The 26,276-nt window shown below is 45.7% G+C and overlaps 1 protein-coding gene across 8 annotated transcripts in view; it reads right to left on the minus strand.

Moving 5' to 3' along the window:
* DMRT2 (doublesex and mab-3 related transcription factor 2) overlaps positions 1-16,820 on the minus strand; it is a 40,929-nt gene extending 24,109 nt beyond the window's left edge. For 2 of the 8 annotated variants that reach the window (XM_025281577.2, XR_003108181.2), the window contains exons 1-2: positions 13,538-14,889; positions 11,780-11,882 (exon numbers count right to left, since the gene is read on the minus strand). In XM_025281577.2, coding sequence (XP_025137362.2) covers positions 11,780-11,882; positions 13,538-14,251 — 817 coding nt within the window. In that variant the 5' untranslated portion in view covers positions 14,252-14,889. The other 6 variants (XM_044939917.2, XM_006044470.3, XM_025281576.2 and 3 more) reach the window with 6 other exon arrangements.
* Positions 16,821-26,276: the final 9,456 nt, after the last annotated feature.

The raw sequence follows: 26,276 nt of genomic DNA on the forward strand, positions 1-26,276 counted from the left end.
AACTCTCACCTCTAAGAAGGAGAGAGAAAGTTGGGTGCAGTGCCAAAGGGTATGGATTTTAGAGCCTGAGAGAACCAAAAACCTTGAACAGATTCTTTACTTAAGCTCACTCTCCTCATTTGTGTCTGTATCTCTTGTTATGACTTTTAAATGAAAGGCTTGTTATAACTTTTAAATGAAAGGTACCATGTCACAAGTAGTAGGTATTAGCTAACTCACTGGCCAGTGTGCTCACACACGTCTGTGCACACACCTATACTCATCCACAGCTTGGTGACAAGGAAACCTCACCAGAATGAAAATTAAGGGATCTGCAACCTTGAACAGTTCACACTCCTGTAAGCCAGTGTCCTCCTCTACACAGTGAAAGTTTGCACAGGCCTCTCTCTCTGTATACAAAGGGAATGGATGGGGAGATTGGTTCTGAGAACCCTGACAGATACCAAAATTTGTGAAGCTCAAATCCTGTAGATATAATGGTGCAGTACAATGAATACAGTCACCCCTCAGTACTGAGGGTCCTGCATTCACTAATTCAACTGAATGGCAGCTCATTGGTTGAAACTGTGAATGTGAAATCCACGGATATAGAGAGTGGACTATACTGTGTGTTAGTCGCTCAGTGGTGTCCAACTCTTTGCAACCCCAGGGACTGTAGCCAGCTAGGCTCCTCTGTCCATGGAATTCTCCAGGCAAGAATACTGGAGTGGGTAGCCATGCCCTTCTCCAGGGGATCTTCCCGACCCATGGGTTGAACCTGGGCCTCCTGCATTGCAGGCGGACTCTATACCATCTGAGAAGGTCATCTCTGAGAATCTAGTTCAAGACACAGAGTCTACATTAAGTCAACATTAAAGCAGCTCAACATGAATTGGCATGGAATGTGTCCCAGGATACAGTACTAAAGACAAAGTGCAGAACTCTGCACATGTCATCTCCCATTCACGCATCTGTGTTCATAGATTATCTCTGGAAAGATATGTAATGAATGAGCAATAGCAGTTGATTCTGAAGAGGGGATTCAGGAGCTTACTTTACAGTGTATATCCTTTGTAGTCTTGCACCATGTACATTCTTCACCTATTTTTTTAATAGTTTAAAATCTAGAAAAGAAGTCCATATTATGAGTGGGTACAAAATGGCTCATTTTTATTATAGCATTTATTATATTTTATTACAGAATTTATTTATTTTATTATACACATGCTATAATAAAATGTTTATTATGTTATAAAATTAAATGACATAGTCTACAGTTCTGTAGAATCTTGAGGCTAAATTTTTCCATCTTAATAATTAGTCTTTAAAACCATGTAATTCTTGTAGACTGTTTGAAGTTACAGACTCTTGGTGCAGAGAAATACCTTCTAGGGAATATCACGGGTCAAAGGTAGGGAGAGCAACTTGATTTGGATCAAGCCCTTTATACACATTAAACTACCTAATCCTCTGAACAATTCTGATGTTATTGTCTCCACTGCACAGAAGGAAAAGAGGAAGTTCAGAAAAGTGAGATGACTGGCCAAGGATGAGCTAGATTTTAAATTGCTTTAACCTAACTCCAAGCCTGTATGCATTCCAGTTTGCCATGCTGCCTCCTGCAAGCAATCTAAGGGAACAGGTTCATATTAAGAATATGGTCATTTAAGTGAGTGGAGAAAGGAAGAGAAATGCCATATAAAAAGTAGACTAGCGCTGACTTAGTGACTATGAGCCATGTCTGTTTCCTGTTGGAGGCTTTTCAGCATCAGGGTAAGCTTCTTAAACATATCCTCTGGTTCATGCTTCAGATGTCCCCCTGGACAATTTAGTTTTATTCCACATAAAGTGGATTTTAAAGAGTCTCTTTCCAGAGGATTAACACTACAGATGGAGCCCAGGATGAATAGACCAGCCAGAGCCACCACAGCTCAGGGGTTCTGTTGAGTCTTCTTTCCACGTGACAAGCATGTGGTCCACCAGGATTCAAACTCTGCCTTTCAACAGCCAAGTCTTTCAGGCCCATTTCACCAACCCTTGTTTTACAGATGGAAACAAAATCTGAGAAGTAAAAGGACAGAAAGAGGAAGCATGAATTGGAACTCACATCTCCCACCTCTCTGTCCTCATACACCAAGATATGGGCATGAAAAGGAGCTTCGTTTCATTTCTGTGAGGTTGCATAAGATGCAGGTTAAGAGTACACTCTGAAATTCCAGTGACCTGGGATTCTTCCCTACACAGTCAAGTCCCCAGTGTGTGATCCTGGGCAGGCTACTTCACTTCTCTAAGCCTGTGTTCTTACATGTAAAGTGAGGATAACAATTATATCTACTTCACAAGTTAAACTTTGTGTGAATTAAATGAAATAATGCATGAAAAGTTTCAGACAAAAATGAAGAACATAAGTTAGCTCTTTTATCACTGTCATCTGACTTAGAGTTGGATTTTTGTAAAGAACAAAACAAAACAAAAAGCCCACTAAGCATATGTATGCTTCTGCTCCAGTAGGCTCTGAGCCCTTAGGGTGCAGGGACCATGTCTTATTCGTATTTTTAACTAATTTGTAAGGGGATATAGTATATTAATATTCCAAGAGCCCCCTATAGCCAGTGAGAGGTTTCCTAATGAGAGCACCATGGCTTATACCACAGGACTCCCCATGGAGACCAAGTCCAAGTACCTTACCTGTAAGGCTTGGATGAAAGAAGACAACAGGAATTAGCTGAACTCATCGGATCCTACTCTTGGTATGGAGGAAGGAGTTACAGTATGATGGAACAATAGCAGAGAAAGAAGCCAAAAGATGCACGTAGAGGCAATAGTAAAGAAGGGAAGGAAAATTAGAGAAAAGAGAGTGGGAACAGAGGAAAAGCAGGCAAGCAGGCACACCCAGCAGATGCTTCATCAGAATGGAGGAACCCTCCCCACTTTATCAAAAGGGATTACATTCAGCTGTTTGTAACCATGAGCCAGTGACAACAGCTCATGCACATGGTATCTCCCATAAAAAATGAACAGAGGAAAGCAATCGAGGGCTGCTATAGCAGATCCTCTAAAGAAACAGGCATCTAGACTTTTTTGATTTCTCTGCTTCAGCCTCCTTTGAACATGGCTGCCAACCTAAATGTCATCACGTGCTACAGGATTCTTCCAAATTCCAGGAATAAAGAATGCAAAACAGAAAAAATCCAAATGTGCTCCTCCTTGTGGTTTCCGTCCCTGTTCGATACCCTGCAGTCTACCCATGGCTGTCCACCCGTGTCACAACAGCCACGTGCATGCGTGCTAAGCCTCTCAGTCACGTCCAACTCTTCTGACCCATGGACTGGAGCCCGCCAGGCTCCTCTTTCCATGGGATTCTCCAGGCAAGAATACTAGAGTGGGTTGCCACACCTAGATGCAAATCAGCCTGGAAATGCAGACTTTTAGCTGGGCTTGTCACCAGTCCAAATAAATCGAGGGCTCTGTCACTAAAGGAGAGGAGAGTAGATATTGAATAGGCAACTAGCACTTTCAGTTACTTTCCCTAGGTCACACAGTAATTGCCAAGGGAACAACAAGGAAGCAAGGTTGCCAGACCTGGACTGAACCAACTTTTAGTGTTCCGACCATGTCCCAGTCTTTAGGAGACCTGCTAAGTGCCAAGATTTCCATCCTCCTTATGTCCTTCTCTTTAAAATAAAATTTTATTTAAAAAAAAAGAAAAAAAAAAAACAAGTAGTCTTCTGGGTTCTTTTTTCTACTTAAAAGAACCTAAATAATATAGGCCCACTTATCAGCATGTATCTGGCATACAAAAAGTTCTTAGTCGATGTTCATTAAACTGAATTCCATGAATAACCACATACTCTAAACATGTTCAGATATAACAAGGTAAAAAACAACATAACTAAGGATGGTAGAGTACGATAAAAGCTTGGTACAAGCATTAAAATAAATATAAGTGGGTGCCACAAACCAAAGTGTACAAACTGCAGAATCCAGCCATATCAAAAACTAACAGCCCTAGGGCTTATTAAGAAATAAGCCTAAGCTTACAGACCTAGAATAGGAACAAAGAAAGTTAATCCAAAAATAAATAAAATCAGGATGGCTAGTAGAATTCTAGTCCCAATTGAAAATCCAGCCTCAAAATGAAGTGATGTCTTTATTATTCTACAGGGAATTGCAGACTCTCCTTTTCTTACTTCATCCTGACCTTCAGCCATTTCTTTGCTCTTTAGCACTGCTGAGACTTTCCAGAAGACATTCCAGAAAGTTTCTTAATACAAGTTAATGCAAGTCTTTCAGTCTACAATTAGAATTAAGCTTTTAAATGAAGATGATGTGATAACACACTCACTTAAACTCACATTAAAAGGTACATGACTGACACTGGAGCCTCTCTGGGCAAAGCAGAGCTAACTTGGTGAGGAATGAAGATGGTTCACTCGCTAGGAGACAGGAAAACCATGTGGGACGGGTGTACACTTGAGAAAACGGAGTTCTTGAAGCTGGAAAGTGAAATCAGGAAGTGGGGACTAGGGGAAGAGATAGCTACACACCCACGTTTACAGCAGCATTGAAGCAACCCAAGTGTTCATCAACAGATCAAAGGATAAAGAAAATGTGGCATACACACGCAACAGATACTACTGTCTTACAAAGGAAGGAAATTCTGACATATGCTACAACATGAATAAAACTTGAAGACAATATTCTAAGTGAAATAAACCAGTCAGTCACAAAAGGACAAATACATTATGTCTCCACTTATATGAGGTACCTAGAATAGTCAAATTCACTGGTGGCTCAGTGTTTAAGACTCCGCCTGCCAGTGCAGGAGACACTGGTGTAATTCCTGTTCTGGGAAGATCTCACATGCTGAAGGGCAACTAAACAAGTGTGCCACAACTACTGAGCCTGTGCTCTAGAGTCCAGCAACTACTGTGCCCATGCATCACAACTGAAGCCTGAGCACTAGAAAGCCTGTGCTCTGCAACAGAAGTCACCACAATGAGAGGCCCACACACCCCAACTAGACAGGAGCCCCTGCTTACCACAACTAGAGAAAAGCCCCACGCAAAAGCAAGGAAGACTCAGCACAGCCATAAATAAATAAATAAAAGGAGAACGGAGTTTGTCAAGGGCTGTGGGGAGCAAGGAGTTATTATTGTTTAGGGGGTAAAAGGGTTTCAGTTTTGCGAGAAGAGTTCTGGAGAGGGATGGCGGTTATGGTTGTACATAATGTGAATATTCTTAAATACCACTGACTGTGTACTTAAAAATGGTTAAGATAGTGATTTTTATGCTATGTGTATTTTATCACAATTGCAAATACATATTACTTTTTAACCAAATTGAAAGAATATCTAGGCATTAAAAAAAAAGGGAAAACAGAAGCAACTTGTTTGCTTCATGACTTTGCCTAGGTCTTCTACTTCTGCCATCAAAGGGTCAGAAAGAGAGGGAACTTTCGTAACCGACATGGCAAAATTGAGGGGACAGTACAGAGATCTCCCATGTTCCCCCTTCCCCAACACATGTATAACCTCCCCCTTATCAATATCCCCACTAGCGTGGAAAGTTTAACTCATGAATCTTCACTGTCACATCATAATCACCCAAAGTCCATAGTTTACATTAATATTCACTCTTGATGTCAGATATTCTATGGGTTTGGAGGGAAATTTTTTTTAATAATTCATCGTTACAGAAAAACCCAAATGAACTTTTTGGCTAACCCAATGTTAATTCATAATGACTCTATTGCATTAGAACCTAACATACACAGAAGAGTGTGTTAAATGTGTATTAAAATAATAGAAATGTAAACATTTGCTATTCAAAGTGTGGTCTAAAGACAGCAACACAGGCAGGCCCTGGGAGGAATGTTAGAAATGCAGAAGCTCAGGCCCATTCCAGACCTACAGAATCAGAATGTGCATTTATCAAGATTCCCAGGTGACTCATCATGCATTAAAGCTTGAGAACCACTGTTGTAAAGGATTCAGAACTGCTTGATCCATTGAGATGGAAGGAAAATAGGTTATTAAAGTGCATTATTGTACTGTTGAGTCAAATTGAGGGAAAGGTCCATGTTTTGCTATTCCTTAAGTTCTTAAAAATGATTAAAGCCAAATCCATTTATTGTTTTGAACATAAAAAATACTTAAACTGAAATTTTTATTCAATTTGTTGAAGGTAGTATTCTCTGAAGACTGTATATAGCCAAATACTAGCTTTTACAGAAGAGAAAAGATTAAAAGAAGCAAAGTGCCAAGCACAAAGCTCTCACTGAGTGGCTGATGGTAGATGTGAAATTCCAAGAACTCATCATTACAGCAGAATTAATGCATGGTAGAGTAATATATTCACCAAAGAAAGTACTGACCCTCATAAATGTTCAAAACAGTGAAATTTTGGTCACTGGCAATGTGAGGAAAACTACTAATATTCACACCCAACTGGATTCGCTTAATGAGATTAAAATGATATACAGAGAGGTCAGAAAATATATGCTCAAATGTCCAATGAACACAAAAGGATAAAAAATTTGACATATATATATATATATATTCCCAATACTAAAATGTGGTAAGAAAAAGAGAAAAATCCATGTGTGGATTGAGAAAGCCTTCTCAATGGGATTTTTTATGTGGTTTTTCTAATGTGATTTCCCCTGTTACCTCTGCAGCAGTTAGTTTTGATGCTAAGTTTACACTCAATGTGTGTGTGCATCAGTCTCAATCGTGTCCTATTCTTTGCAACCCTTTGGACTGTAATTGGCCAGGCTCCTTTGTTCATGGGATTTTTCAAGCAAAATTACTGGAGTGGGTTTCCATTACTTCCTCCAGGGGATCTTCCCCACCCGGCAATCGATTCTACATCTCCTGTGTCTCCTGCATTGCAGGCAGATTCTTTACCTGCTGAGCCATCAGGGAAGCCCTTATACTTAATATGAAGAATAAATTCCTAATAGGAGGAAAACAATTAGTAACTGTAAAGATAAAACGAAGATGACTGGGGGTGGGGGCAGAGGGGCAACTGCAGTGCAAGATTCTGTCTCTGACACCAGGACTTCATGACTGGAAAACACTTTGCACTTAATGAGAATCTTCAACAGTTATTGGGATCGCCACCTGCTTTCATTTTCTTTTTTTCTGGCGTACTTCCATTCACTCTGGCTCTTGCAACAGTAAAAATAAGAAAATCTGACTCAACTAAATCAAGTGTTATTTTACAAGTACAAACTGAAAATCAATCTACAGTCTGGCTTGTTTTTGCAACTGCTGTTGATTTTAAGCAACAATCCAGAGAACCCCTTGAGCCTTATATGAGCTTATAAGTAGCAAGAAAATCATTCTTAAATAATTTTTAATGTTTTTCAGAGTGAAAAATTCTTCAAACTACTGAATGTCTTGGCACATGCCATATGCCCACCTAGCGTTCCTGTTACCCAATGAGAGCAGAGTTGAAAGTAAAAACCTCACTCCATGGCAAAATTAGAGGTGGATTTGGCTCTTGATTGTTTGAAATGACCATAACATCTTAGTACTTGATTCCAGGTCCACAGGTGAAGTCTTCAAGGATGAATTTCATACTTTAATAAATGCCCTACTGACATTTTATCAATCTTATAGAACAACAGATAACATTTTGTTGAACAAAACAAGGGGATAACAACTTAAAAACAGGGAGAAAGTTGTAAGAAACAAGAAGCCACCCTTATGTTGTGATAAACATCTGCAGGCTTCAGCAACTGTCTGCTGAAGCAGTTTGAAGACAAAATGTTTTTATCTCAGAAGAGAGCTACACTGAAAGCTACACCTTTGACACTGGCAAAAATGTGGGACACATGAAGCTGAGAATCCCAGATCAGCTGCGAGTTGTGACGAGGTCTGCTGCTAAATGCCTGCTGTCACCAGATCCCAGGAAAGAACAAAGTAACGCAGAGCTGAGTTGGGGTTCACCATGTGCAGGGGAACCTGCTCTGTGGCTTCCAGCAACCTAAAAAATCACAGAATGAATGTTCAACCTAGAAAGGAAGCCTGAGGCCCATCAGCAAAGGAAACTGGGACCCATGCCAAGAACCTGTGTCATATAAATGATATTAAACTTCATTTCCCTTCAAATTAATTCTACTTTGTCCAATCACATGAAATGAAGATTCTATAAACTAAATCTTCCTTATGTTCTCCTTAGCTATTTTTGCCTCAGTCTTAAATACCTACACTTAGATGACCTCCAAAATGCACAACTAAGGCATTATAAGTGTTCCCCTATGGCTCCCAGAAACCATTAAGAGCACCTGAAAATACACAGAATCACAGAAAAATAAAGAACACATTTCATGGACACTGCTTTTTTACCTAGACAGAGAAACTATTTACTTAAGCAAATTCTGGGTCTTTTAGAAAACAGTGTCAATTTTATTGCTTTTTGAAATGGTATGTAAAGCCTGAAAATTTGCACATAAGCAATTTCCATCTTTAAATATATTTATGTGGTAAGGTAAAGTACATGCATAAGAATATACAGAATTTTTTTAATCATCATCATTTACATTAGAAATTTCTTTATACAACTTCTATCTTTAAAAAAATTAGTGACTGGTAAGAATCCTCTGAGACGGCAGCAAATCCAGCTTTCCATTTAAGCAGCCTTTCACTGAGAGACATGAGTGATGGCAGATGAAGGCCTCTTAAGAATAGACTCAACAGAAAATGACAGGGGTTCATTCACTGAGAGTTTTGTTCCGACTTGTTTGGCTACAAAAAGGTCTTTTGCACATCTATCTATTGTAAATGTGTATTTCTGGTTCTCCTTGACTAAACACTCCCTGGGTTTCTTAGGGGCCTCTTCAAAGGCCTCTTTGACAGATGATGTTTTCAACTCGGGACCTGATTTGTCATTATGAGTTTGTTGGAATAATGAGTGGAATGGATTATGTTTAAGTGGCAGAGGGTGCCTGGTGCTTTCTTTGCTGATCTTGGTTAAGACGTGCCCTTGAGCTGCCAGGGTGTCCGTGTCAACAACAGGCGAGAAATTCCGTCGGGGTGGGGAGAACGCAGACCTCTCCGGGAGGGCCTGGTGACCCTGAAGGTCACTTCTTAAGATGTGGCCCTCAGGAGTGTGAGGCAGCACCAGAGAGCCTTCCAATTTCGGTGGCATCATGTCATGATCTGCTCCAAGTCCATCCTGCAGTCGTACTCCCTTCAAGTCCCAGCTGGTCCCAGGCTTCAGGGCCTGAACTGACGTGGTAGTGTTCAGCAGGCACTGCTGGTAGAGGAGGGTGTCACTAATGGGGCCACACTTGGGCCAAACTAAAAGTCTCGAGGATAGGGGATACTGTCTGTAAGTCGTGGCCACGCTGACATTGGAAGAAATTAGTTCCATATTCCCAGAGCCTGAATACTGCATGGTGAGATCAAGGCAGGTGGGCAAAAAATTGCAGAAGTCTTTGCTTGGTGGTTCCACTGGGGTGGGGCTGTAGGCACTTTTGTAGGAGCTGTACTCAGAACCGTGCACCATGCGGTTGGGCAGGAATAAGGCAGCAGCTTGGGAAGCTTCCAACATCTCCCTCTCTTTATATTCTCTCTCCAGCATAATGTTCTCCAACTCTTTATCAGCAAAGGCCCGCCTTTTCCTCATCCGGTCACTTACAGGGGGAGGTAGAGGTAAACTCCCTCCCACATAAGTCTCTGGTGGAATGGGGCGATAGCCTAAAATAAGTAAGCATTGCACATGACAGAGATTAACATCTAACAAGGAAAAATCTGGAAATCCAGAAGGCAACAGAAACAATACATATCAGCACAACAGTTATGTACAATTCCATATTACTAATATTTTTATACAGAAAGCAAAAGTATGGGTTCAATTTAAAATGAATCCCTTCCCAGGGAAGAATATCCATACTGTAACTTTTTGTTGTTGTTGTTGTTGTTATGATAGGTTTGTTTATTTTGACAGGCATACCTGACTGGTTGAAATTTTAATATTCTCCCCAGGCTCCTATATATTAAGAAGACAAGGCTGCTCAGCTTGCTTCAATCAATTCTTTATTACTATCCATGTCACCTTTTTCCATTATTTAAAAAAAGATATCTATACCTAGAGCTGATGTCACTTTTATTTTCTAAAGTTGGCTCATTATGTACACATTGTTACAGTTGCAGAATAATCCAAGGAGAACTAGGGAAAAAGAGAAAGTTAAAGAAGATTAGTGAGGAGAAAAAGAGGAAAGACTTAAGGAAACAGAAAAGCATAGAAAATTGAAAAGAGCTGTTAACTAAAGAGACTCGGCAGTGAACAATTTAACCGGGCCCCTACCCCCACCTCTGACTACCAGTACAAACAAAGGCCAGAGTACCCCCTGCTATACGGAAAATAACTGATCTAAAACATTTTTCACCAGTACTAATCACGTTGGCCAGATACCAAAATGGTTGAACAAGCAATCACTAGAACATAGATTAAGTCATTATACATCTTATAAATAGGGATAAAGTAAAAAACAAAGATTAGTATAAAACATAAATAGAATTCCTGGCAGCATAAAATACTTGGAGTATTTCATCAGCCCCAATCACTCGCCACTGTCAAGTCTGTTTGAAGGATTCATTTGTGATGTTTGTGTTTACATAGTGACAAACCCATCATACTCATTTGCAAATAAAATATAATTTGAAAATGAATGTGTACATTTCTATGGTGAGCTCTTGCCAGAAAGTTATTTACTTGGATTTTCTATTCCATTTCGTCCTCCCACTTCTCAAGTTGCTTTGGCACAATTTCAATTTATCAGTGTGGTCCCTATGGTTATAAATCTGTTTACCCAGTTTGTAACCAAATTCATTTTGAATGCATGAGAAGCCATTCTAAGGTCAGAAGTATACAGCGCAGGGTGAGACATGAACAAACTTTAAAACCTGTCCAGAAACAACTCAATTCAGAAGCCACATAGGAAAAACAATTCAAATGCCTACTTTAAAAAAAAAAAAAAAAAAAAAAAAAAAAACCTGCTTTTCAACCTGAGCCTTATGAAATGGCAGCAATTAGAGCAAATATAAACTTTCCCTTTCTTTAAATGGTGAGAGACAGTCAATATATTATTATATCAATAAATAAATTCCATACCCAAACTGAACCATTTTTAAAAATTAGTAGTATTGTAAGAAAAAGTAATATATTCCCAAGCTTTAGAGAAAACAAACACACGGAGAGACATCACTCTGTTCAAATTCAACCTCCACTTCTCTTGTGTGATTCAAAACTTTTTCCACATTCTACAATCTATAAACTGTCAATATGGCAAAATGAAGCGTGGAATAACTGCAATTTAAGTAGATACTCCAGAGAGAAAAGGAGTACAATTAAAAAGAGAGGGATTAAAGGCTGGATTGCCCAGAGTAAAGGCAGTGGGTAGCTGTTAAACTCACTTGACTCATTCTATTTGGTTCCAAATGAAACTAAAGATTTCTTTTCTTTTAATTTATTTCCTTCCAGGACATCTGCTCTGGGATCACTTGGCAATGTATCTGTACATCCCTCACACTAGGGCAAATTTCACATGTACTCCATGTTAACCCATTAACTACTAGGCAGAAAACAAAATTACCAGTGAAAAAAAGGAGGTATGTGAGATTAATTTTCCCAAATCCTGATTTCCTTCCCAAACCCAAACTTTCCAATAAAAAGCAATTCCCCCTCAGATTGCTCCTTCACAGATAAGTGAAAATGCCATGTGCCTGAATAATGAGAATCACTGAGAACACAGTTTAAAAGGCTAAAGGATAATTCTGCGTTGCTTTACCTTCTAAAATGCTTTTGGCCAGCAAACTGGGTGCCCTGACTTGCCTCTGATACACTGCTTTGCGCTCGAAATTATTCTGTTTCCCGGAAAGCCCCTTCTTGTCCTGTAAATACAAGAAACATAATCAATAGAGCCCTGGGGAGGTGGGGGGGAGTGTAAGAGAAGAGAGAGGAATGAGTAATCTTCCTCGTTCTAAATGTATTTATTTTCCCATCCCATGTAAAGATGATTCTAAACAAATTAATATCAGCACCCCTTAGTTCCAGCACAATGAGCTAGATGCTCTGTCCGAACCCTCCAATTGTAGGGCAAGGGCCCGGGCTTTCCCTGGGGCCACTTTTCGAGAGTCATCCAGACATAGTCCACATTCAGAAGTGGAGGGACAGCCAGGGAGGACGTGAAATCCACAGTGGATGAGATGGTAGGAGCCGGGCCCTAAAACAGAGCTGCGGCGAACCGCTGTAACCTCGGAGCCCAGCCTAGGGCCAAAGACGCTGCAGGGCACCCGACGTTGGTCAGAGATGTGGAGCAGGTTTCTCCTCGAAGCAGGGCTGATGGGATCCGGTACAGAGAGTTGACGCGGAAAAGTCCAAAGTTTTCAGGTCTGCCCAAAACTCCAAGCTGTTCACTAGGCACCCGAAGGTGAGCACAACCAGAGTCGGGCGCACCCTTTGTCACCGCCCGGTAGGTGGAATTCCGGGCCCTTCCCCACCCGCGTCCCCGCCCGCAAGCCGCGGGGAGCGCGAGCGAACGCAGAGCCCGCCTTGCAACACGCGGGACACCCGAGGAGGCCGCGCCGCGGCCCAGGCACCTCTGGAGCCCAGCGCGCCGCGCTCTCTAGGGCCTTTGGGAGGCTTCCCATGAGGATCACTGCCCAAGGCCTGCCTGTGGTCCACTCCCCGGCCCCTTCTCGCCAAAAAGTAGTATCAAAAATTCTCCATCCACCCCCAAGTGGGAGCTGCCCGCTCTCTTCGGAGCGCGCTTGCACAGGGACACAAGAAACACACAGTCCCAGGCCCAGGTTCAAGAAGACCCTTTCCCTTAAAGAAGATTCAGGCTCTCCTCACAGCCATAGCCCCGCGCTGGCGGCAGAGATCTGTCAACTGGTTCTTAGGTAGTTCTCCTCGAAGTCAGATGTCTCTTCAGAATTCCCACGTCACTTTTGCTCTCATTTGTAAGAAACGGCAACCCACTCCAGTATTCTGCCGGGAAAACCCCCTGGACAGAGAAGCCTGGTGGACTACAGTCCGTGGGGTCGCAGAGTAGGACACGACTGACACACACATAAATAGGCAGCACTTTCCTAAGTGGCCCATGACTGCGGAAGTGCTGTGAGCTCTACGTGCTGGGTGGTTCTTTTTCTCGATCAGCTGGGTAATATGCCCATGGACTTAGGGAGCTGCATCGGCCTCTGTCCTCCGCTTCCCAACATCACCAAAATAAACAATAAAATATAGAAAATCGAAATAAAATTATGTCCCATAATGTCCCCAAAAGAACTAAACCATTTTCAAGACCTCTCTGCCTGCTTCTTCACACAAAATCTTTTCTGCCAAGTTCCCCAGCGATGGCCATGGCTTCCTGCCTCCCGACACCGCAGGCCAGCGTGGGCAGAGGTGTCCTCATATCCTTCTGAGGCAGGGCCAGGCGCCTCGAAGACCCGGGCCGGAGAGTGTGCGTTACCCGCCTCCCCGACTCCCGACCCCCACCGCGGCCCGAAACACCCGGGAGGGGGCGAGCCGGCTGGCAGGTACGCACCTCCGTGGCCTGCTGCCTCCGGAGCGCCACCTGGGCGGCCATGACGCGCTGCCGCTCCACCACCAGCAGGCAGTTGGCGCACTGGCAGTCACGCCAGCGGCAGAAGCGCTTGTGGCCCTTGAGGCAGGACACCACGCCGTGGTTGCGGCAGCGCGCGCACTTGGGCGTGCGACTGAGCTTGCGCGGCTCCGCGCCGCCGCCCGCGTTTGCGCCGCGCTCCGGGGGCCCGGCGGGCGCCTGCGAGGCCTGCGGCGCCGTGGGCGGCCTTGGCGCCAGGGCTACCTGCCGCTCCGGCCGCCCCGGCACCCCTGGAGATGAGGCCGCCTCCTCCCCGTCTCCCTCGTCCTCCGCGTCGATGTCGTCCTCGTCCTCCGCGTCGTCGTCGTCCTCGTAGGCAGGCGGCGGGCTAGGCCCGGGCGGCGTTGGCGGCGGTGCCCCGCGGCTGTCCTCCTCCAGCTCCAGGCTCTCCACGTCGATCTCCCAGTCCACGGCGGGACCCGGCTGCCCGTCCGCCATGGCGCACCACGCCTCGCCCGGGCCTATGCTCAGTGGCCTGCACTCTGGAGAGACAGGAAAACACCCAAAGACCCACCGACCGACCGCAGTCAGGCACCGTCCCCAGGCTTGGGGCCCAGAGCGCCTGGTCTGCCTGCCTCCGACCTCTTGAGAAGCCCACTTCTCTACACGTCCTTCACATCCAGACCACACGAGCATTTATTTCTTGTATCTTTAGGCCCCCTCACGGTTCCCCATCCCAACAAGGTTCCTATCTGTGCATTCTAAGTGCTCTGTGAACACCAGCCCTCTCTGGCTTTACACACACACGCTTTTGGGACAAGTCCCTGGGTAAAGATAGCGTGTTCAACTACCACGGCCTTGGTCACTAGTCAGGCTTTGCCATATCCAACTAGTATAGCCATGATGAATATAAAAATGTCCATGGAAGAACTGTTTTCTTGCAGATCACAAGGGACCTTTGGACCCTGCGAGGTACCACCCACAATTCCCACACACCTGTCATCCTCCTACACCTGTCGGGCTTGGAGAGATTCTCTTATCCTCCCCAAACCCACCCCACACCCCAGCACACTCCTCCCACCCCAGGATACTCCAGATTTAATCAACTAAAAATCAAAGTTGTTTTGCTGCCAATAGAGTCCCATGGGGACATTGAGCACAGAGCTGCAGACACCCGTCCAGCATCAGCAGTGTTTCAGCCGCGCAGCACTAAGCCAGGCGGGCTCTGTGTACATCGTTCATGATTTGCACTTAAAGACAAGACATACAAGTAGAATAGGAAAGGTAGGGAAAGATGATTCACGCCCTTTGCCCACCCCAGCAACATCACATCAACTCACCAAGACTCTGAGGCCAAGGCTAAGCAGCCTAGGCAAAAGAAATCCAGACTTGGGACCTTGCTCTTGGGCTGCTGGCAGGGCTTGCAAACAGAAATCGGGGTAGCCACACCCTGTCACGAAATCTGGGGCTGACAGCTGGAGGCCCGGAGTCCAGTGGATGAGGAGTGGAAGAGAAGGAGCATGGAGAAAGTGAGTCAAATTCTTAGCGACCAAGCTCCGCACATCCCGGACTCTGATCATTCCTCAGCAGCCAGGCGCTTCACCTCGCTGAGGCTGCTTCTGGCTTTCTCTGACCTTAGCTGAACTGGAAGGTTGGGTCGTCCTGACCAGGTTTCGATCTCGAGTTCCCGGAACGCGCGGACGGGCGGGTGCAAGCAGCAGCGAACAGCGCACTGCCCCTGGCTGAAGTCGCCAGCCTCGGCTCCCTTTCCTAGTATTATCCGCTTGGGCCCCCGAGCTCTGTGCCCGCTGATTGGCCGGTTGTCAGGCGGTGTGCACGCTGATTGGCCGAGGAGCTTCGGCCCGGCGCTCCCCGCCTCCTCGCAACCGCCGCGCCCCTCCCGCCGCGCTCCGCCAGAATCCTTCCTGGCGGCCTTCGGTGCAGCCGGGAAGTCTGTCCCGAGGTTAAAACCGAAGTGTGACGGCGCCGGCGGGAGCGAAGTTGCCATTTATCTCGTGGGCTAGAAAATAAGCAGACAACAGTCTTACAAATCACGTTGTCCTCAAGAGAAAGTAACAGACGACAAGGCAGCTTTCAGAAAAATTTAAGTCATCAGCATCACCAGTGTGTCTGCGACTCAATCATTAACCCAGTGTTAGGAGCGGAAATAAGAAATAGGAGCGGAAATAAGAGAAGCGCACGGAGGCATCCTACTTTCTCCTGCAAGAATAAATCAATGGTTACCTCGCACCCCAGCGCCGGCTTAAGAGGACATAATGACCTGCAGATACTTTGGGGGCTAGCGCACTCATCCTCAAGGTGAAAAGTGGTTCCTCGTTAACTTTCACCACGCCCGTGAGACAGGCAGGTCACCAAGTCACTTATATTTTTCTATATGAATTCCTATGAGTTGATTTGGGAGAGAACGGATATACGTGCCATTAAGAGATCTAAGTACAATATATTCACTCTAAGCATTTTTTTTTAAACGAAACCGCCTTTTAAAGAGAACTTTTTGGTATTCGTGAATGTATTTATAAGAGGGAAAAGGGCTCCTTCGTAAATCTCTTACGTTATGTTTTCATAACGGTTACGTTTCTGACATCCTGAAAAAGGGAATTAGTCTTCTAATTCAACGCTGCATTTTATCTCTTGAACTAAATATAAAATCACTTGGACACTTTTCTAGTTATACCTTTAAATAATCATTGCTTCTTAGGATTGGTTTAGAAGATTAGAAAACTGAATGCCTGTGCACTGAACACATAGTAGGCCCGCTACAGATATTTGTTAAACAAAGGAAATTACTGAAAGTTAGAAGTTAACCGCTAGTGGTAAAGAACCTGCTTGCTAATGCTGGAGACTCAAGAGACGTGGGTTTGATCCCTGGGTCGGGACGATCCCCTGGAGGAAGGCATGGCAACCCACTCCAGTGTTCTTGCTTGGAGAATCCCATGGACAGAGGAGCCTAGCGGGTCGCAAAGAGACGGACACGACAGAGCAGCTGAGCAGGTAGACAGGCAGGCAGAATTAACCAAGCTCGAATAGATGGGAACGAGGCAGCTTAGGAAAGACTACTGTGAAACTAACGCGATGTGCTGAAGGCGCAGGTATTCCAAATCCTCTGGCGATGCGGAAAGTTCTTCCCTAGTTACCAGGCACTGGGATTTCTCTCTGTGCGGGTTCTTCTCTCTCGAGCCGCTTTCCTTGCCCAGCGAAGGAAGTAGAGAAACAGTTCTGTTATTGCTGTCGGCTGCTCAGTCCCTCTTGGCATTTCGGAGGGTGACATGGGAGCTGTGTCCGCTCAAACACAGGACAAAGAGCCAAGCAGACTCCTGTTTGGCACCATCTAGAAACACTGTGATTCTTAACCTTTTGCGTAGTTTCTTACACTCATCAGTGCGCATTTATTCACCATGTTAGAGAGTTTGAATTCTTGAGCGCAGAAGTGTGTTATTTGTCCCGTTTTTCCCAATGATGAAACTGAAGTTCAAAGAGGAGCCCTGGGTCACGCAGTGGGAGGGAAATGGACTGGTATGCAAGGTCCTAGGTCTGCCTCTGTTCTGAAGTCTCAAACTTCGAGAAGCCCTTCGTTTCAAGCCAGAAAAACTCACAATGGTTTCGTGTTTTTTATTTCCCTGCGCGGCTTCTGATTTTAGTACCTGCCCTTCTGCGTCTCCCCTTTAGCTACGTTTTTACCTTTGTAGCAATAGCACCCCACTCCAGTACTCTTGCCTGGAAAATCCCATGGGCCGAGGAGCCTGGTAGGCTGCTGTCCATGGGGTTGCTAAGAGTAGAAAACCACTGACTGACTTCACCTTCACTTTCATGCATTGGAGAAGGAAATGGCAACCCACTCCAGTGTTCTTGCCTGGAGAATCCCAGGGTGGGGTAGCCTGGTGGGCTGCCGTCTATGGGGTCGCACAGAGTCGGACACGACTGAAGCGACTTAGCAGCAGCAGCAGCAGCAAACAGCCTTTTCATTGCTTCTACCGAGACATGCTAACGAACTACAAACTTCCAACACTGCTGGCTGCGTGGGCAAGCAGTTGGCCGACTGGGTTTTTATTTAATTTAGTGCTTTTACCGCGGGAGGGGGCGGAGGACAGGAAATCATTAGCCCTTCGCTAGTTGTTTTAAATATTAAAAAACAAAATTAAGAAAGTAGGTTTGCTAAACTAGTGGTTACCCTAAGAGACGGAAGGCACAAAAAAAGTTTGCAAATTTCGGGTAACTCGATTGAGGGCAAGGGGAACCAAGACTGAGTGAAAGGGGAAAGGGGGCGGGATCTGCTGTTTCCTAAACAGAAAATAAACAAGACGGGCAGCCCTTGAACTAGTTCGAGTTGTAAAAGCTGCTACACAAGGAGGAAACACGTGGGATTTGTGAACAGTAAACCGTGCGGGCTGAAACCAGGACAAGGGATTGGAGTTGGGAGGAGGGGTCACCTGAGGACCATGAAGGCAGCTCCTGAAAGCGTACGGAAAGTGCGAGGCCCTCAGAAGTCTGAGCCCGCTGTGCCTTTCCCTGCGCCGCATCTGGGTAGATTTGGGGAAAGCAGAGCCCGAGAATTTTCTGGAGGGGTGGAGTTCTCTGGATCCAGGTGGGTGGGTCCTGGACCATTCCCTCCACTGCACGCAGGCCCCCATCCTTCCTCCCGCATTAAAAACCTACACTACAGCCCTATTGCTTCCTCCGGACTTCCCCACCCACCTCCAGGTACCTTCACCAACCTGTCCTATTCTCTTTGCACCCCACCTGTGGTACTTTGGGGGCAAGCAACTGTAATCGTGATCCCGTTGAATTACACTCCATTCCCTGACCCTGAGCTCCCCAAGAAGATCAAGATCCCTCCAATTGCTGAGAGGTGAGATGGTGTGGGAGTGGATAAGTTTTTATCTTAGGAGGGGTTTAGGAAAACCTGAGGAACTCTAATATTAAATCAGAAATTATCTGGACTGCACAAACTGGTTAGTAAACTAAATATACAGAGGCAGCAGGAGTGAGAGAGCCTGGGCTGGTTGTTGGTTGTTCCATCCATTACCTGATTTGGTTAATTATATCCCTGGGCCTCAGTTGCCTTATCTGCAAAATGGGAAGAATGTCCATCTTTGGCCCGTTGTAATAAAGAGGACAATTTTCACACTATGGGAGTTTAATAAACGTTATTTGGCCAGCGGGCGGCCGCCCTTGCAGCCCCAGGGGGCCCGGCCACCTAGTGTCTCCCAAACTTGACTGACAGGCGAGGGCGCCAGGAACCCAGCTCCTTTCCCCAGGGCCCTCTCTGAAAAGGGGTCAGGCCCTGACTGCAGATCTATTAGGCGAAGAAACAGAAGTTCTTTTGGCTTGTAAACCAACACCAAATTACAAAGTGCAATTCGGCGTCTCTCTTGTAAATTACAAAGCTGCGGGCCGCCACGGTCTCCGCCAGTCCCCCATGGTGGGGGTAGCTTTGGGAGTGTCTTCTTTCTGAGCTGGCCGGCGCTGGGGGTCCCTTCTTCTCCCTCTCCCTTTCCTCCAGCTCTCTCTCATCTCGCACCCCTTTCCTTTCTCTTGAATTTCGGACACACGCAATGCTAACTTCCCCCTACCCCACATCGAGTCAAGCAAGGGAACCTGGGCGGGGGACAGAAAGGGGGCGCGGGGAGTTTCCCTTTTTCAAAATGATAGGGGCTTTCTTTTCTGTTCTCAAAAAATAAATAAATAAATAAATAAAAGCATGTTTCAAATTGGCCGCGCTCGCCCGTTAATTCCTTGCTAAGAATCGCAGCCGGCCGCCCACCACGCGAGCTCAGGTCCCACTTCAGTACGCCTAGCTTCCCAAGCCTGGCCCGGCCACTTCCCGCCGCGTTCTCTGAGGCCCCGGCTGCTAGAATGGAGCGGGGTTTCTGGGTCCAGGCTCCTCTAGGGTAACCAGCTTGGAGGCCGAGAGTCCGGGTTTGGGAATAGGCCCTCAGGGGTTAAAATGCTTGATCTGCGATTCCCTGGCTGGGGACATCGAGGAGGGTCCTTAACTCCCTCTGCACCTCACTTTGCACAACTGCAAAGTGAAATTAACCTTAAAGGAAAACATAGGTGCAGAGTCCTTGGCACGGTGACCCGCCCGCACTAAACGGTCAGTACCTAGGAGTTATTTGTTTCAGTTTTATCATTTGAATTCAAGGCACTGGCCTGCGGAGAGCCCAAAGGAGCCCGAAGCCGGGAAATACGAGGCCGATTTCCTGGGTCCTCGCCCGACTTTCCAGCATCCAGGCCGGGAGGTGAGGCCTGCGCTGTAACGCCAGCCTGAGCGGCCTCGCGACGTCAACCTGCCGGCAGCGCCCGGAGTGGTAAATGGTTTTTGGAACCGTCTTAGCATCGCAGAAGAGCTCTGCTTTGGCTGATAAACGCTCCGGTTTCTTTTCAGAAGACGACCTCAAATCCACCTCCTCTCGCGGAAGGCTACTCTTAACGTTATATCGTCTCACAACTTCGACCGGCTGTGGACTCAGCGAAATAAATAATCCCAGATGGGACTGCGGCGATTCGATTTCCCAATTTGCTTTGCGTAATCAAATATATGACCTGTCAGAAGCCAAGAGGAGGGGGCCGGGGGATGAGGCAGCTAGCGGAAGATAACTGTTCTCCGCGAGGCTTTAGAAGTCTCCTTTTCCCTGCTCCCTGCTCTGCATGTCTAGGGAAAAAATGCTGAACAAAAAAGGACAATGTGATCTGCGCTCTCATCCCTCCTCCGTGGGAAGCAAGGTTTAAATAACAGTCATTTATGACAGAAGGGGACGCACTTAGTCAACGCCGCCTCGTTTTACAAACGGAGAATAAAATTGAGTTTTGGAGAGTGCATGGGACTTGCTAAGGAGACACGCAGCTCCACAGTGACTGCGTGGGACCAAAGGGTCCACAATAACTCCCCCTCTACCTCAAAGTCTTCACACCATTCAAACAAACAAAAATGTGCCCTTTGTGGGATGCGAATGGAGTTAGATGTTGGGTGTGTGAAGCAATCCTAGAACATCCAAGGATCTGCCAGCCAGCCCGACCCAACCCCCAGGCAGCTTCCATCCTCCATGCTGGGAAATGTGGCTCAATTCACTTGGGGGTCAAGTAGCTTCTAGAAGATGAAGCAACTGCAGGCGTCCATGACTTCTCAGTACCCATTCCAAATGGCCGTCAGGGGAGGTATAGGCTCAGGCTTGTAGTGGGGCCTGGGTTCCATCCCGTGGGCGTGTCCTGCTTGTTGCCACATCGTGAGGCACACTGAGCTCCTGCTGGGGGCCTCCCTGAAGCCCCTGGGGGCCTCATGCTTACCTGACCATGAACCCTTATCCCTGAGAACTGCTCACCTCTACTCCCATCCCATACTGGCCCTTAACATTTCTAGAGGACAGCCTTTAACCACACTCAAATCACTCTCCATATTTCCCCAACAGTCCAACTATTAATATCAAGTAGAGAAGAAGAGGAAAGCAAAGTGTTTGTGGTGCAGGCACTATGGTGAAAATTTAATTCATCCCTGGTAGGGCCCATTGGGTAAATCGTTTCACTTTCCTGGGCTTCCAGTTTCTTGACTAAAGTGAAGAGTAAATTTCATTGGTTTCCAAGTTCTCTCTCAAACAGTAACAAATGTAAACTACCATTTGATGGACTCATGGTTCAGATCATAAGGGCATGAAGAAAGTCCAAGAAGGACAAGAAGAGGAGAGAGGAAAAAGAAACAAACAAACTTGGTGTTGATTTTGACATCTTGGTGATATTCTGCTCCTGCATATTTCCGTTACTGATCTTATCTAATCAAAATCCAAGTCAAGTATGTGATAATAAAACCCAAACATATCAACTAGTGAAAGAAAGGGACATGGAGTAATTTCACAAAAGATTCAGTTCCCTAGAGCCCAGATCCAGTGTGGTGGATTCATTCAAGTGACAAAGAGGGTTCTCACATGTCATCAAGGTTCCATGATGCTGCAACTTCCAGATTCAGTCCAGATGGCTGAATTTTAAGGAAAGAAAAGAAAAAAAAAATTACCAGGTCACTTAAATAGGCCTCCTTATCCCTATCCTGGGAGAAGGCAATGGCACCCCACTCCAGTACTCTTGCCTGGAAAATCCCATGGACCGAGGAGCCTGGTAGGCTGCAGTCCATGGGGTCGCATAAGAGTCGGATACAACTGAGCTACTTCACTTTCACTTTCACTTTTCACTTTCTTACATTGGAGAAGGAATTGGCAACCCACTCCAGTGTTCTTGCCTGGAGAATCCCAGGGACCGGGGAGCCTGGTGGGCTGCCATCTATGGGGTCGCACAGAGTCCGACAAGACTGAATCGACGCAGCAGCAGCAGCATCCCTACCCTGTGTGCTAAGCTCCCTCTGGGGTTTGAGTTTGGGCTCTGGAGAGGGCCAAAATATTTTCTTTGCTGTTAACCCCAGGAAGTCTCCCTGAAATGTGTCCTTGCTGGCTGGCTGAATTCCTTCCAGTTTCTACCAGAAGCATCCCTATGGTCAAGCTTTACTCTAACCTAGTAGAAGATTCCCACAGTGTGACACAAAGAGCACAGATGCTCCTCCTGATGGATTGGGGGTGGGGAGGGAGTGGCTAAGAAAAGAGGATCAAACTGTGCTTGGCTCCTGCTCGCCCTGGATTCACATAGATAGCAAGCAACTATCCATACATCCAAGTGACTGAAGTGTGATCACAGGTCTGGAAGCCAACTGGCAAAAACACATACACTTCTACACAGCACTTGACCTGCCTGAGACAGTTCTAAGATTCTTTTCCTCTATGAAATAAGCAGTGTAAAAAAAAGTAGAAGAGTCTCCAGGGATTTTCCTGTTCTAGTCTTGGTTTTGCCAACTAAAGTAACCCTTGACCTTGGGCCAATTTACTCACCATTACTTCTTTAGGCTTTGACTGGCTACTCTGCAAAATGAAAGGCTTGAACCAAGTCACCTCTAAAGGTCCTTCCCATATTTTTTAAAAAATACTTTTGGGTGGGGTGAGAAACTGAAAACGGCTTGTGTGATGGTTTCTCCATGGAGGTGTGTGGGGAGAGAGGGGACCGGGGAAAGAAGAAAGCCCAGCTTGAGCGCGCAGCCCTCTTACAAAGTGCTTACATAAACTTGAAGAGCCAGGAGGAAATACTCTCTTTGAAACGCTGACCCCAGACAGCAGGCAGGTGTTCTAAGGAAGGAAGATGAGTTTGAAGGGGGCAGGCAAAGGGGAGATGTCACTTGCTTCACACTGATTCAACGGGGCAGGAGTGCAGGTGCAAGAAACTCCCTTTCTCGCCTCCTGGTCACCAAGCCTCCCCACCCCGCCCCCTGCCCTCCACCCCTGCCCCTTCTTTAGTAGAAAATTTATTGGCGAGGTGAGGCCAAGCTAACAAAACTGCAACCCCGGGTGCCTGCCTCAGACCCCGCAAGAATGCTTTGATCCTCCCACAGTGCCTAGTGGACCCTAGCCGATTGTATTGTCAAATGCCAGGGACCCCCCTGGGCCAGGCCACTGCCCAAGGATTCAGCTTCCTCCAAAACAGGGACGGGTGCATCCTCCCTACCAAAGGAAGCCACACGGGGGCGCCATGGGGCGGGCGCACTAACCAGCACTCGATAGACTCGGCTGAGACTCAGAGCACTGCTCGAAATCTCCCTGGCCCTCCCGTGCTCTTTTCTAGGTGGGGTCGGTGGTCAGAAGCACTGATCGATTGGAAGTCTGAAGGGTCATCAGCGATAAAGAGATTGTAAGCGGCATTTGCTTGTGGCGGGGCGGGGGGGTGAGTGGGGGGCTAGGGGGGCGGAGGAGGGAGCGGTTCTGAATCCCAGTCTTAGCCTTTTACGCATCTACCTGGAAGAATGGAGAGGGGCCTTTCTTGCATTGACTCTTGGACTGCATTTCCCAGGAAGGATAAGAGAAATAGGATTCACAACTACCGAGGGCCCACAGTTTGTCAGTTTTGGTGCTGGACCCTTCTAGGTTGGTGTTATCGACTCTTCACAGCTTTTCATTTGACAGTTAAAGATGCGGGTTCTAAGAGGCTGTCCTGTCCAGGGGGCTAGGACAGCAACAGAACCCAGATCTGAATTTGAACCACCCCATTCCAGCACAGGTCCCAGCTGCTTCTGAAGGAAACCAATCCCCCAAACTAAGAAATGACCCAAGACAAATCCACACAATGCCAAGGTTACAGGAAGCTGTGTAAACCACCCTAGGCTCTGAAAGCATCATTTCAGTTCAGTCGCTCAGTCATGTCCGACTCTTTGCGACCCCATGAATCGCAGCACGCCGGGCCTCCCTGTCCATCACCAACTCCCGGAGTTCACTCAGACTCACGTCCATCGAGTCAGTGATGCCATCCAGCCATCTCATCCTCTGTCGGCCCCTTCTCCTCCTGCCCACAATCCCTCCCAGCATCAGAGTCTTTTCCAATGAGTCAACTCTTCACATGAGGTGGCCAAAGTACTGGAGTTTCAGCTTTAGCATCATTCCTTCCAAAGAAATCCCAGGGCTGCTCTCCTTCAGAATGGACTGGTTGGGTCTCCTTGCAGTCCAAGGGACTCTCAAGAGTCTTCTCCAGCACCACAGTTCAAAAGCATCAATTCTTTGGCGCTCAGCTTTCTTCACAGTCCAACTCTCACATCCATACATGACCACAGGAAAAACCAGAGCCTTGACTAAACAGACCTTTGTTGGCAAAGTAATGTCTCTGCTTTTGAATATGCTATCTAGGTTGGTCATAACTTTCCTTCCAAGGAGTAAGCGTCTTTTAATTTCATGGCTGCAGTCACCATCTGCAGTGATTTTGGAGCCTCAAAAAATAAAGTCTGACACTGTTTCCACTGTTTCCCCATCTATTTCCCATGAAGTGATGGGACCAGATGCCATGATCTTCGTTTTCTGAATGTTGAGCTTTAAACCACCTTTTTCACTCTCCTCTTTCACTTTCATCAAGAGGCTTTTTAGTTCCTCTTCACTTTCTGCCATAAGGGTGGTGTCATCTGCATATCTGAGGTTATTGATATTTCTCCTGGCAATCTTGATTCCAGAAGTCCTAAAATAATTTCCAAGGCTCCTGAGAAGTTTTGGTCAAGGCCCTTGACCTGTCTATGTCTCAGCTGCTCATTTATAACATGGAGATAAATACTTTTTCCTTACCAATACCAGTGGTTTTCTAAGTTTAAAATGAAAACAAACAAACAACCCTGGAATTATTTGAAAAACATAAAGCATTTTGAACATAAGGTATTAATGACGCCCTCCTTGTCTTATTTTGTCAAATCAAGAACATCATATCCTGGGTAAGCAAGTTGATAAGATTATGACTGTGAACAGCCACAGAGGGGACTACCGTGCTGGTTTTATTAACGACTGTTCAAGCAATACCCTTCTCTGAAATGACACTGCCATTATGTTCCTTCATTTGCCAAATAAAAAAAGTACTTTACTTTCCTTGTGGCCAATGGGAAACAAAGTTTTGGAATGCTTATAGATTTCTTTATCTGTGTGAAAGCATTGAGAAGGAAATACTATTCTCACTTTGAAGAGCAGGAAGGAGGCTGAAAGGTAACAAAACCTTGCTAAATAAACACACTGACCCACAGGCTTTCCATTTCTCTTCCAAAAAATCCTTTGTGTCATTATGCAGGGAAGAACAGGTTCATCTTTAACGGTCTTATCTCAGTCTGCTAAGATTGGTTTCCAGCTAGAACTTTAAGCTAAACTGTTTTCCTTCCCTTTCTTTTTCTTTTGCTTTTAATAACGGAAATGTTAAACAATATACAAAGGCAGGTCAAATAGTGTAATGTCCATTAGTAAAATCCAACAGTGTAATATCCATGTTATTCATATATCCATATGGATACACAACGTGTATATATCCGTTAGCCAGATTTAACAGTTGTCATGGGCCAGTCTTTCTGCTCCTCCGTTCTCAGAAGAACACTTCAGAGAGTCCATTGCTTTTATGTCAATTAAAGCTTCAGCCCCATGGGCTGAGTTGGTAAGATTTAATTACAGTAATTGGATAGAATTTCTTGGGTCTCTGATCTGATATCTTCTAGAATTCACAACCTTGTGATAAATCACTCCAGCAAAATACTCGTTTGAGCACTTGGCTTGATGCCAGTAGACTGGAATCAGAGACACAGGTGGCAGAAGTGAATCATGGCTCTAGATTCTAGGGTCTACAAACTGAATTCCTGCTTTTCTAGTGCAGCCTGCTTTTCTAACCAAGTTGGAGGACTCCCTCAAACACAGACAGTAATTACTCACTCTTTCAAAATGTTTAGAATTTTTACACTGTACGAGCCTGGAATTAGTTACTTTTGCAGTTTTAACTAAAGTAGTTCAGCACTGGTGTAGATCTAAGAACCCAGTTGGACTCTCTACACTCAGAGAATTTTACCTTTTGTCCAAGACACATCTTGAGCCCAGCCTAAGACATCTTCACCTGCCTTACACTGACATGAACAGACTGCCTCCCAGGGGTTGCATTGTCACTGTTTTCTTTTTAACGGTTTTTCTTCAGCCCAGTTTGCACCATGCATGCAGACATCGGCACACTTTACCTTCATCTATTTAAGAGTTACAAGGAGGAGAGAGGAACGACAGAGGATGAGATGGTTGGATGGCATCACCAACTCAATGGACATGAGTTTGAGTAAGCTCTGGGAGTTGGTGATGGACAGGGAGGCCTGGCCTGCTGCAGTCCATGGGGTTGCAAAGAGTTG

Source organism: Bubalus bubalis, chromosome 3, assembly GCF_019923935.1.
Source record: "Bubalus bubalis isolate 160015118507 breed Murrah chromosome 3, NDDB_SH_1, whole genome shotgun sequence".
NCBI classification, from domain to species: Eukaryota; Metazoa; Chordata; class Mammalia; order Artiodactyla; family Bovidae; genus Bubalus; species Bubalus bubalis.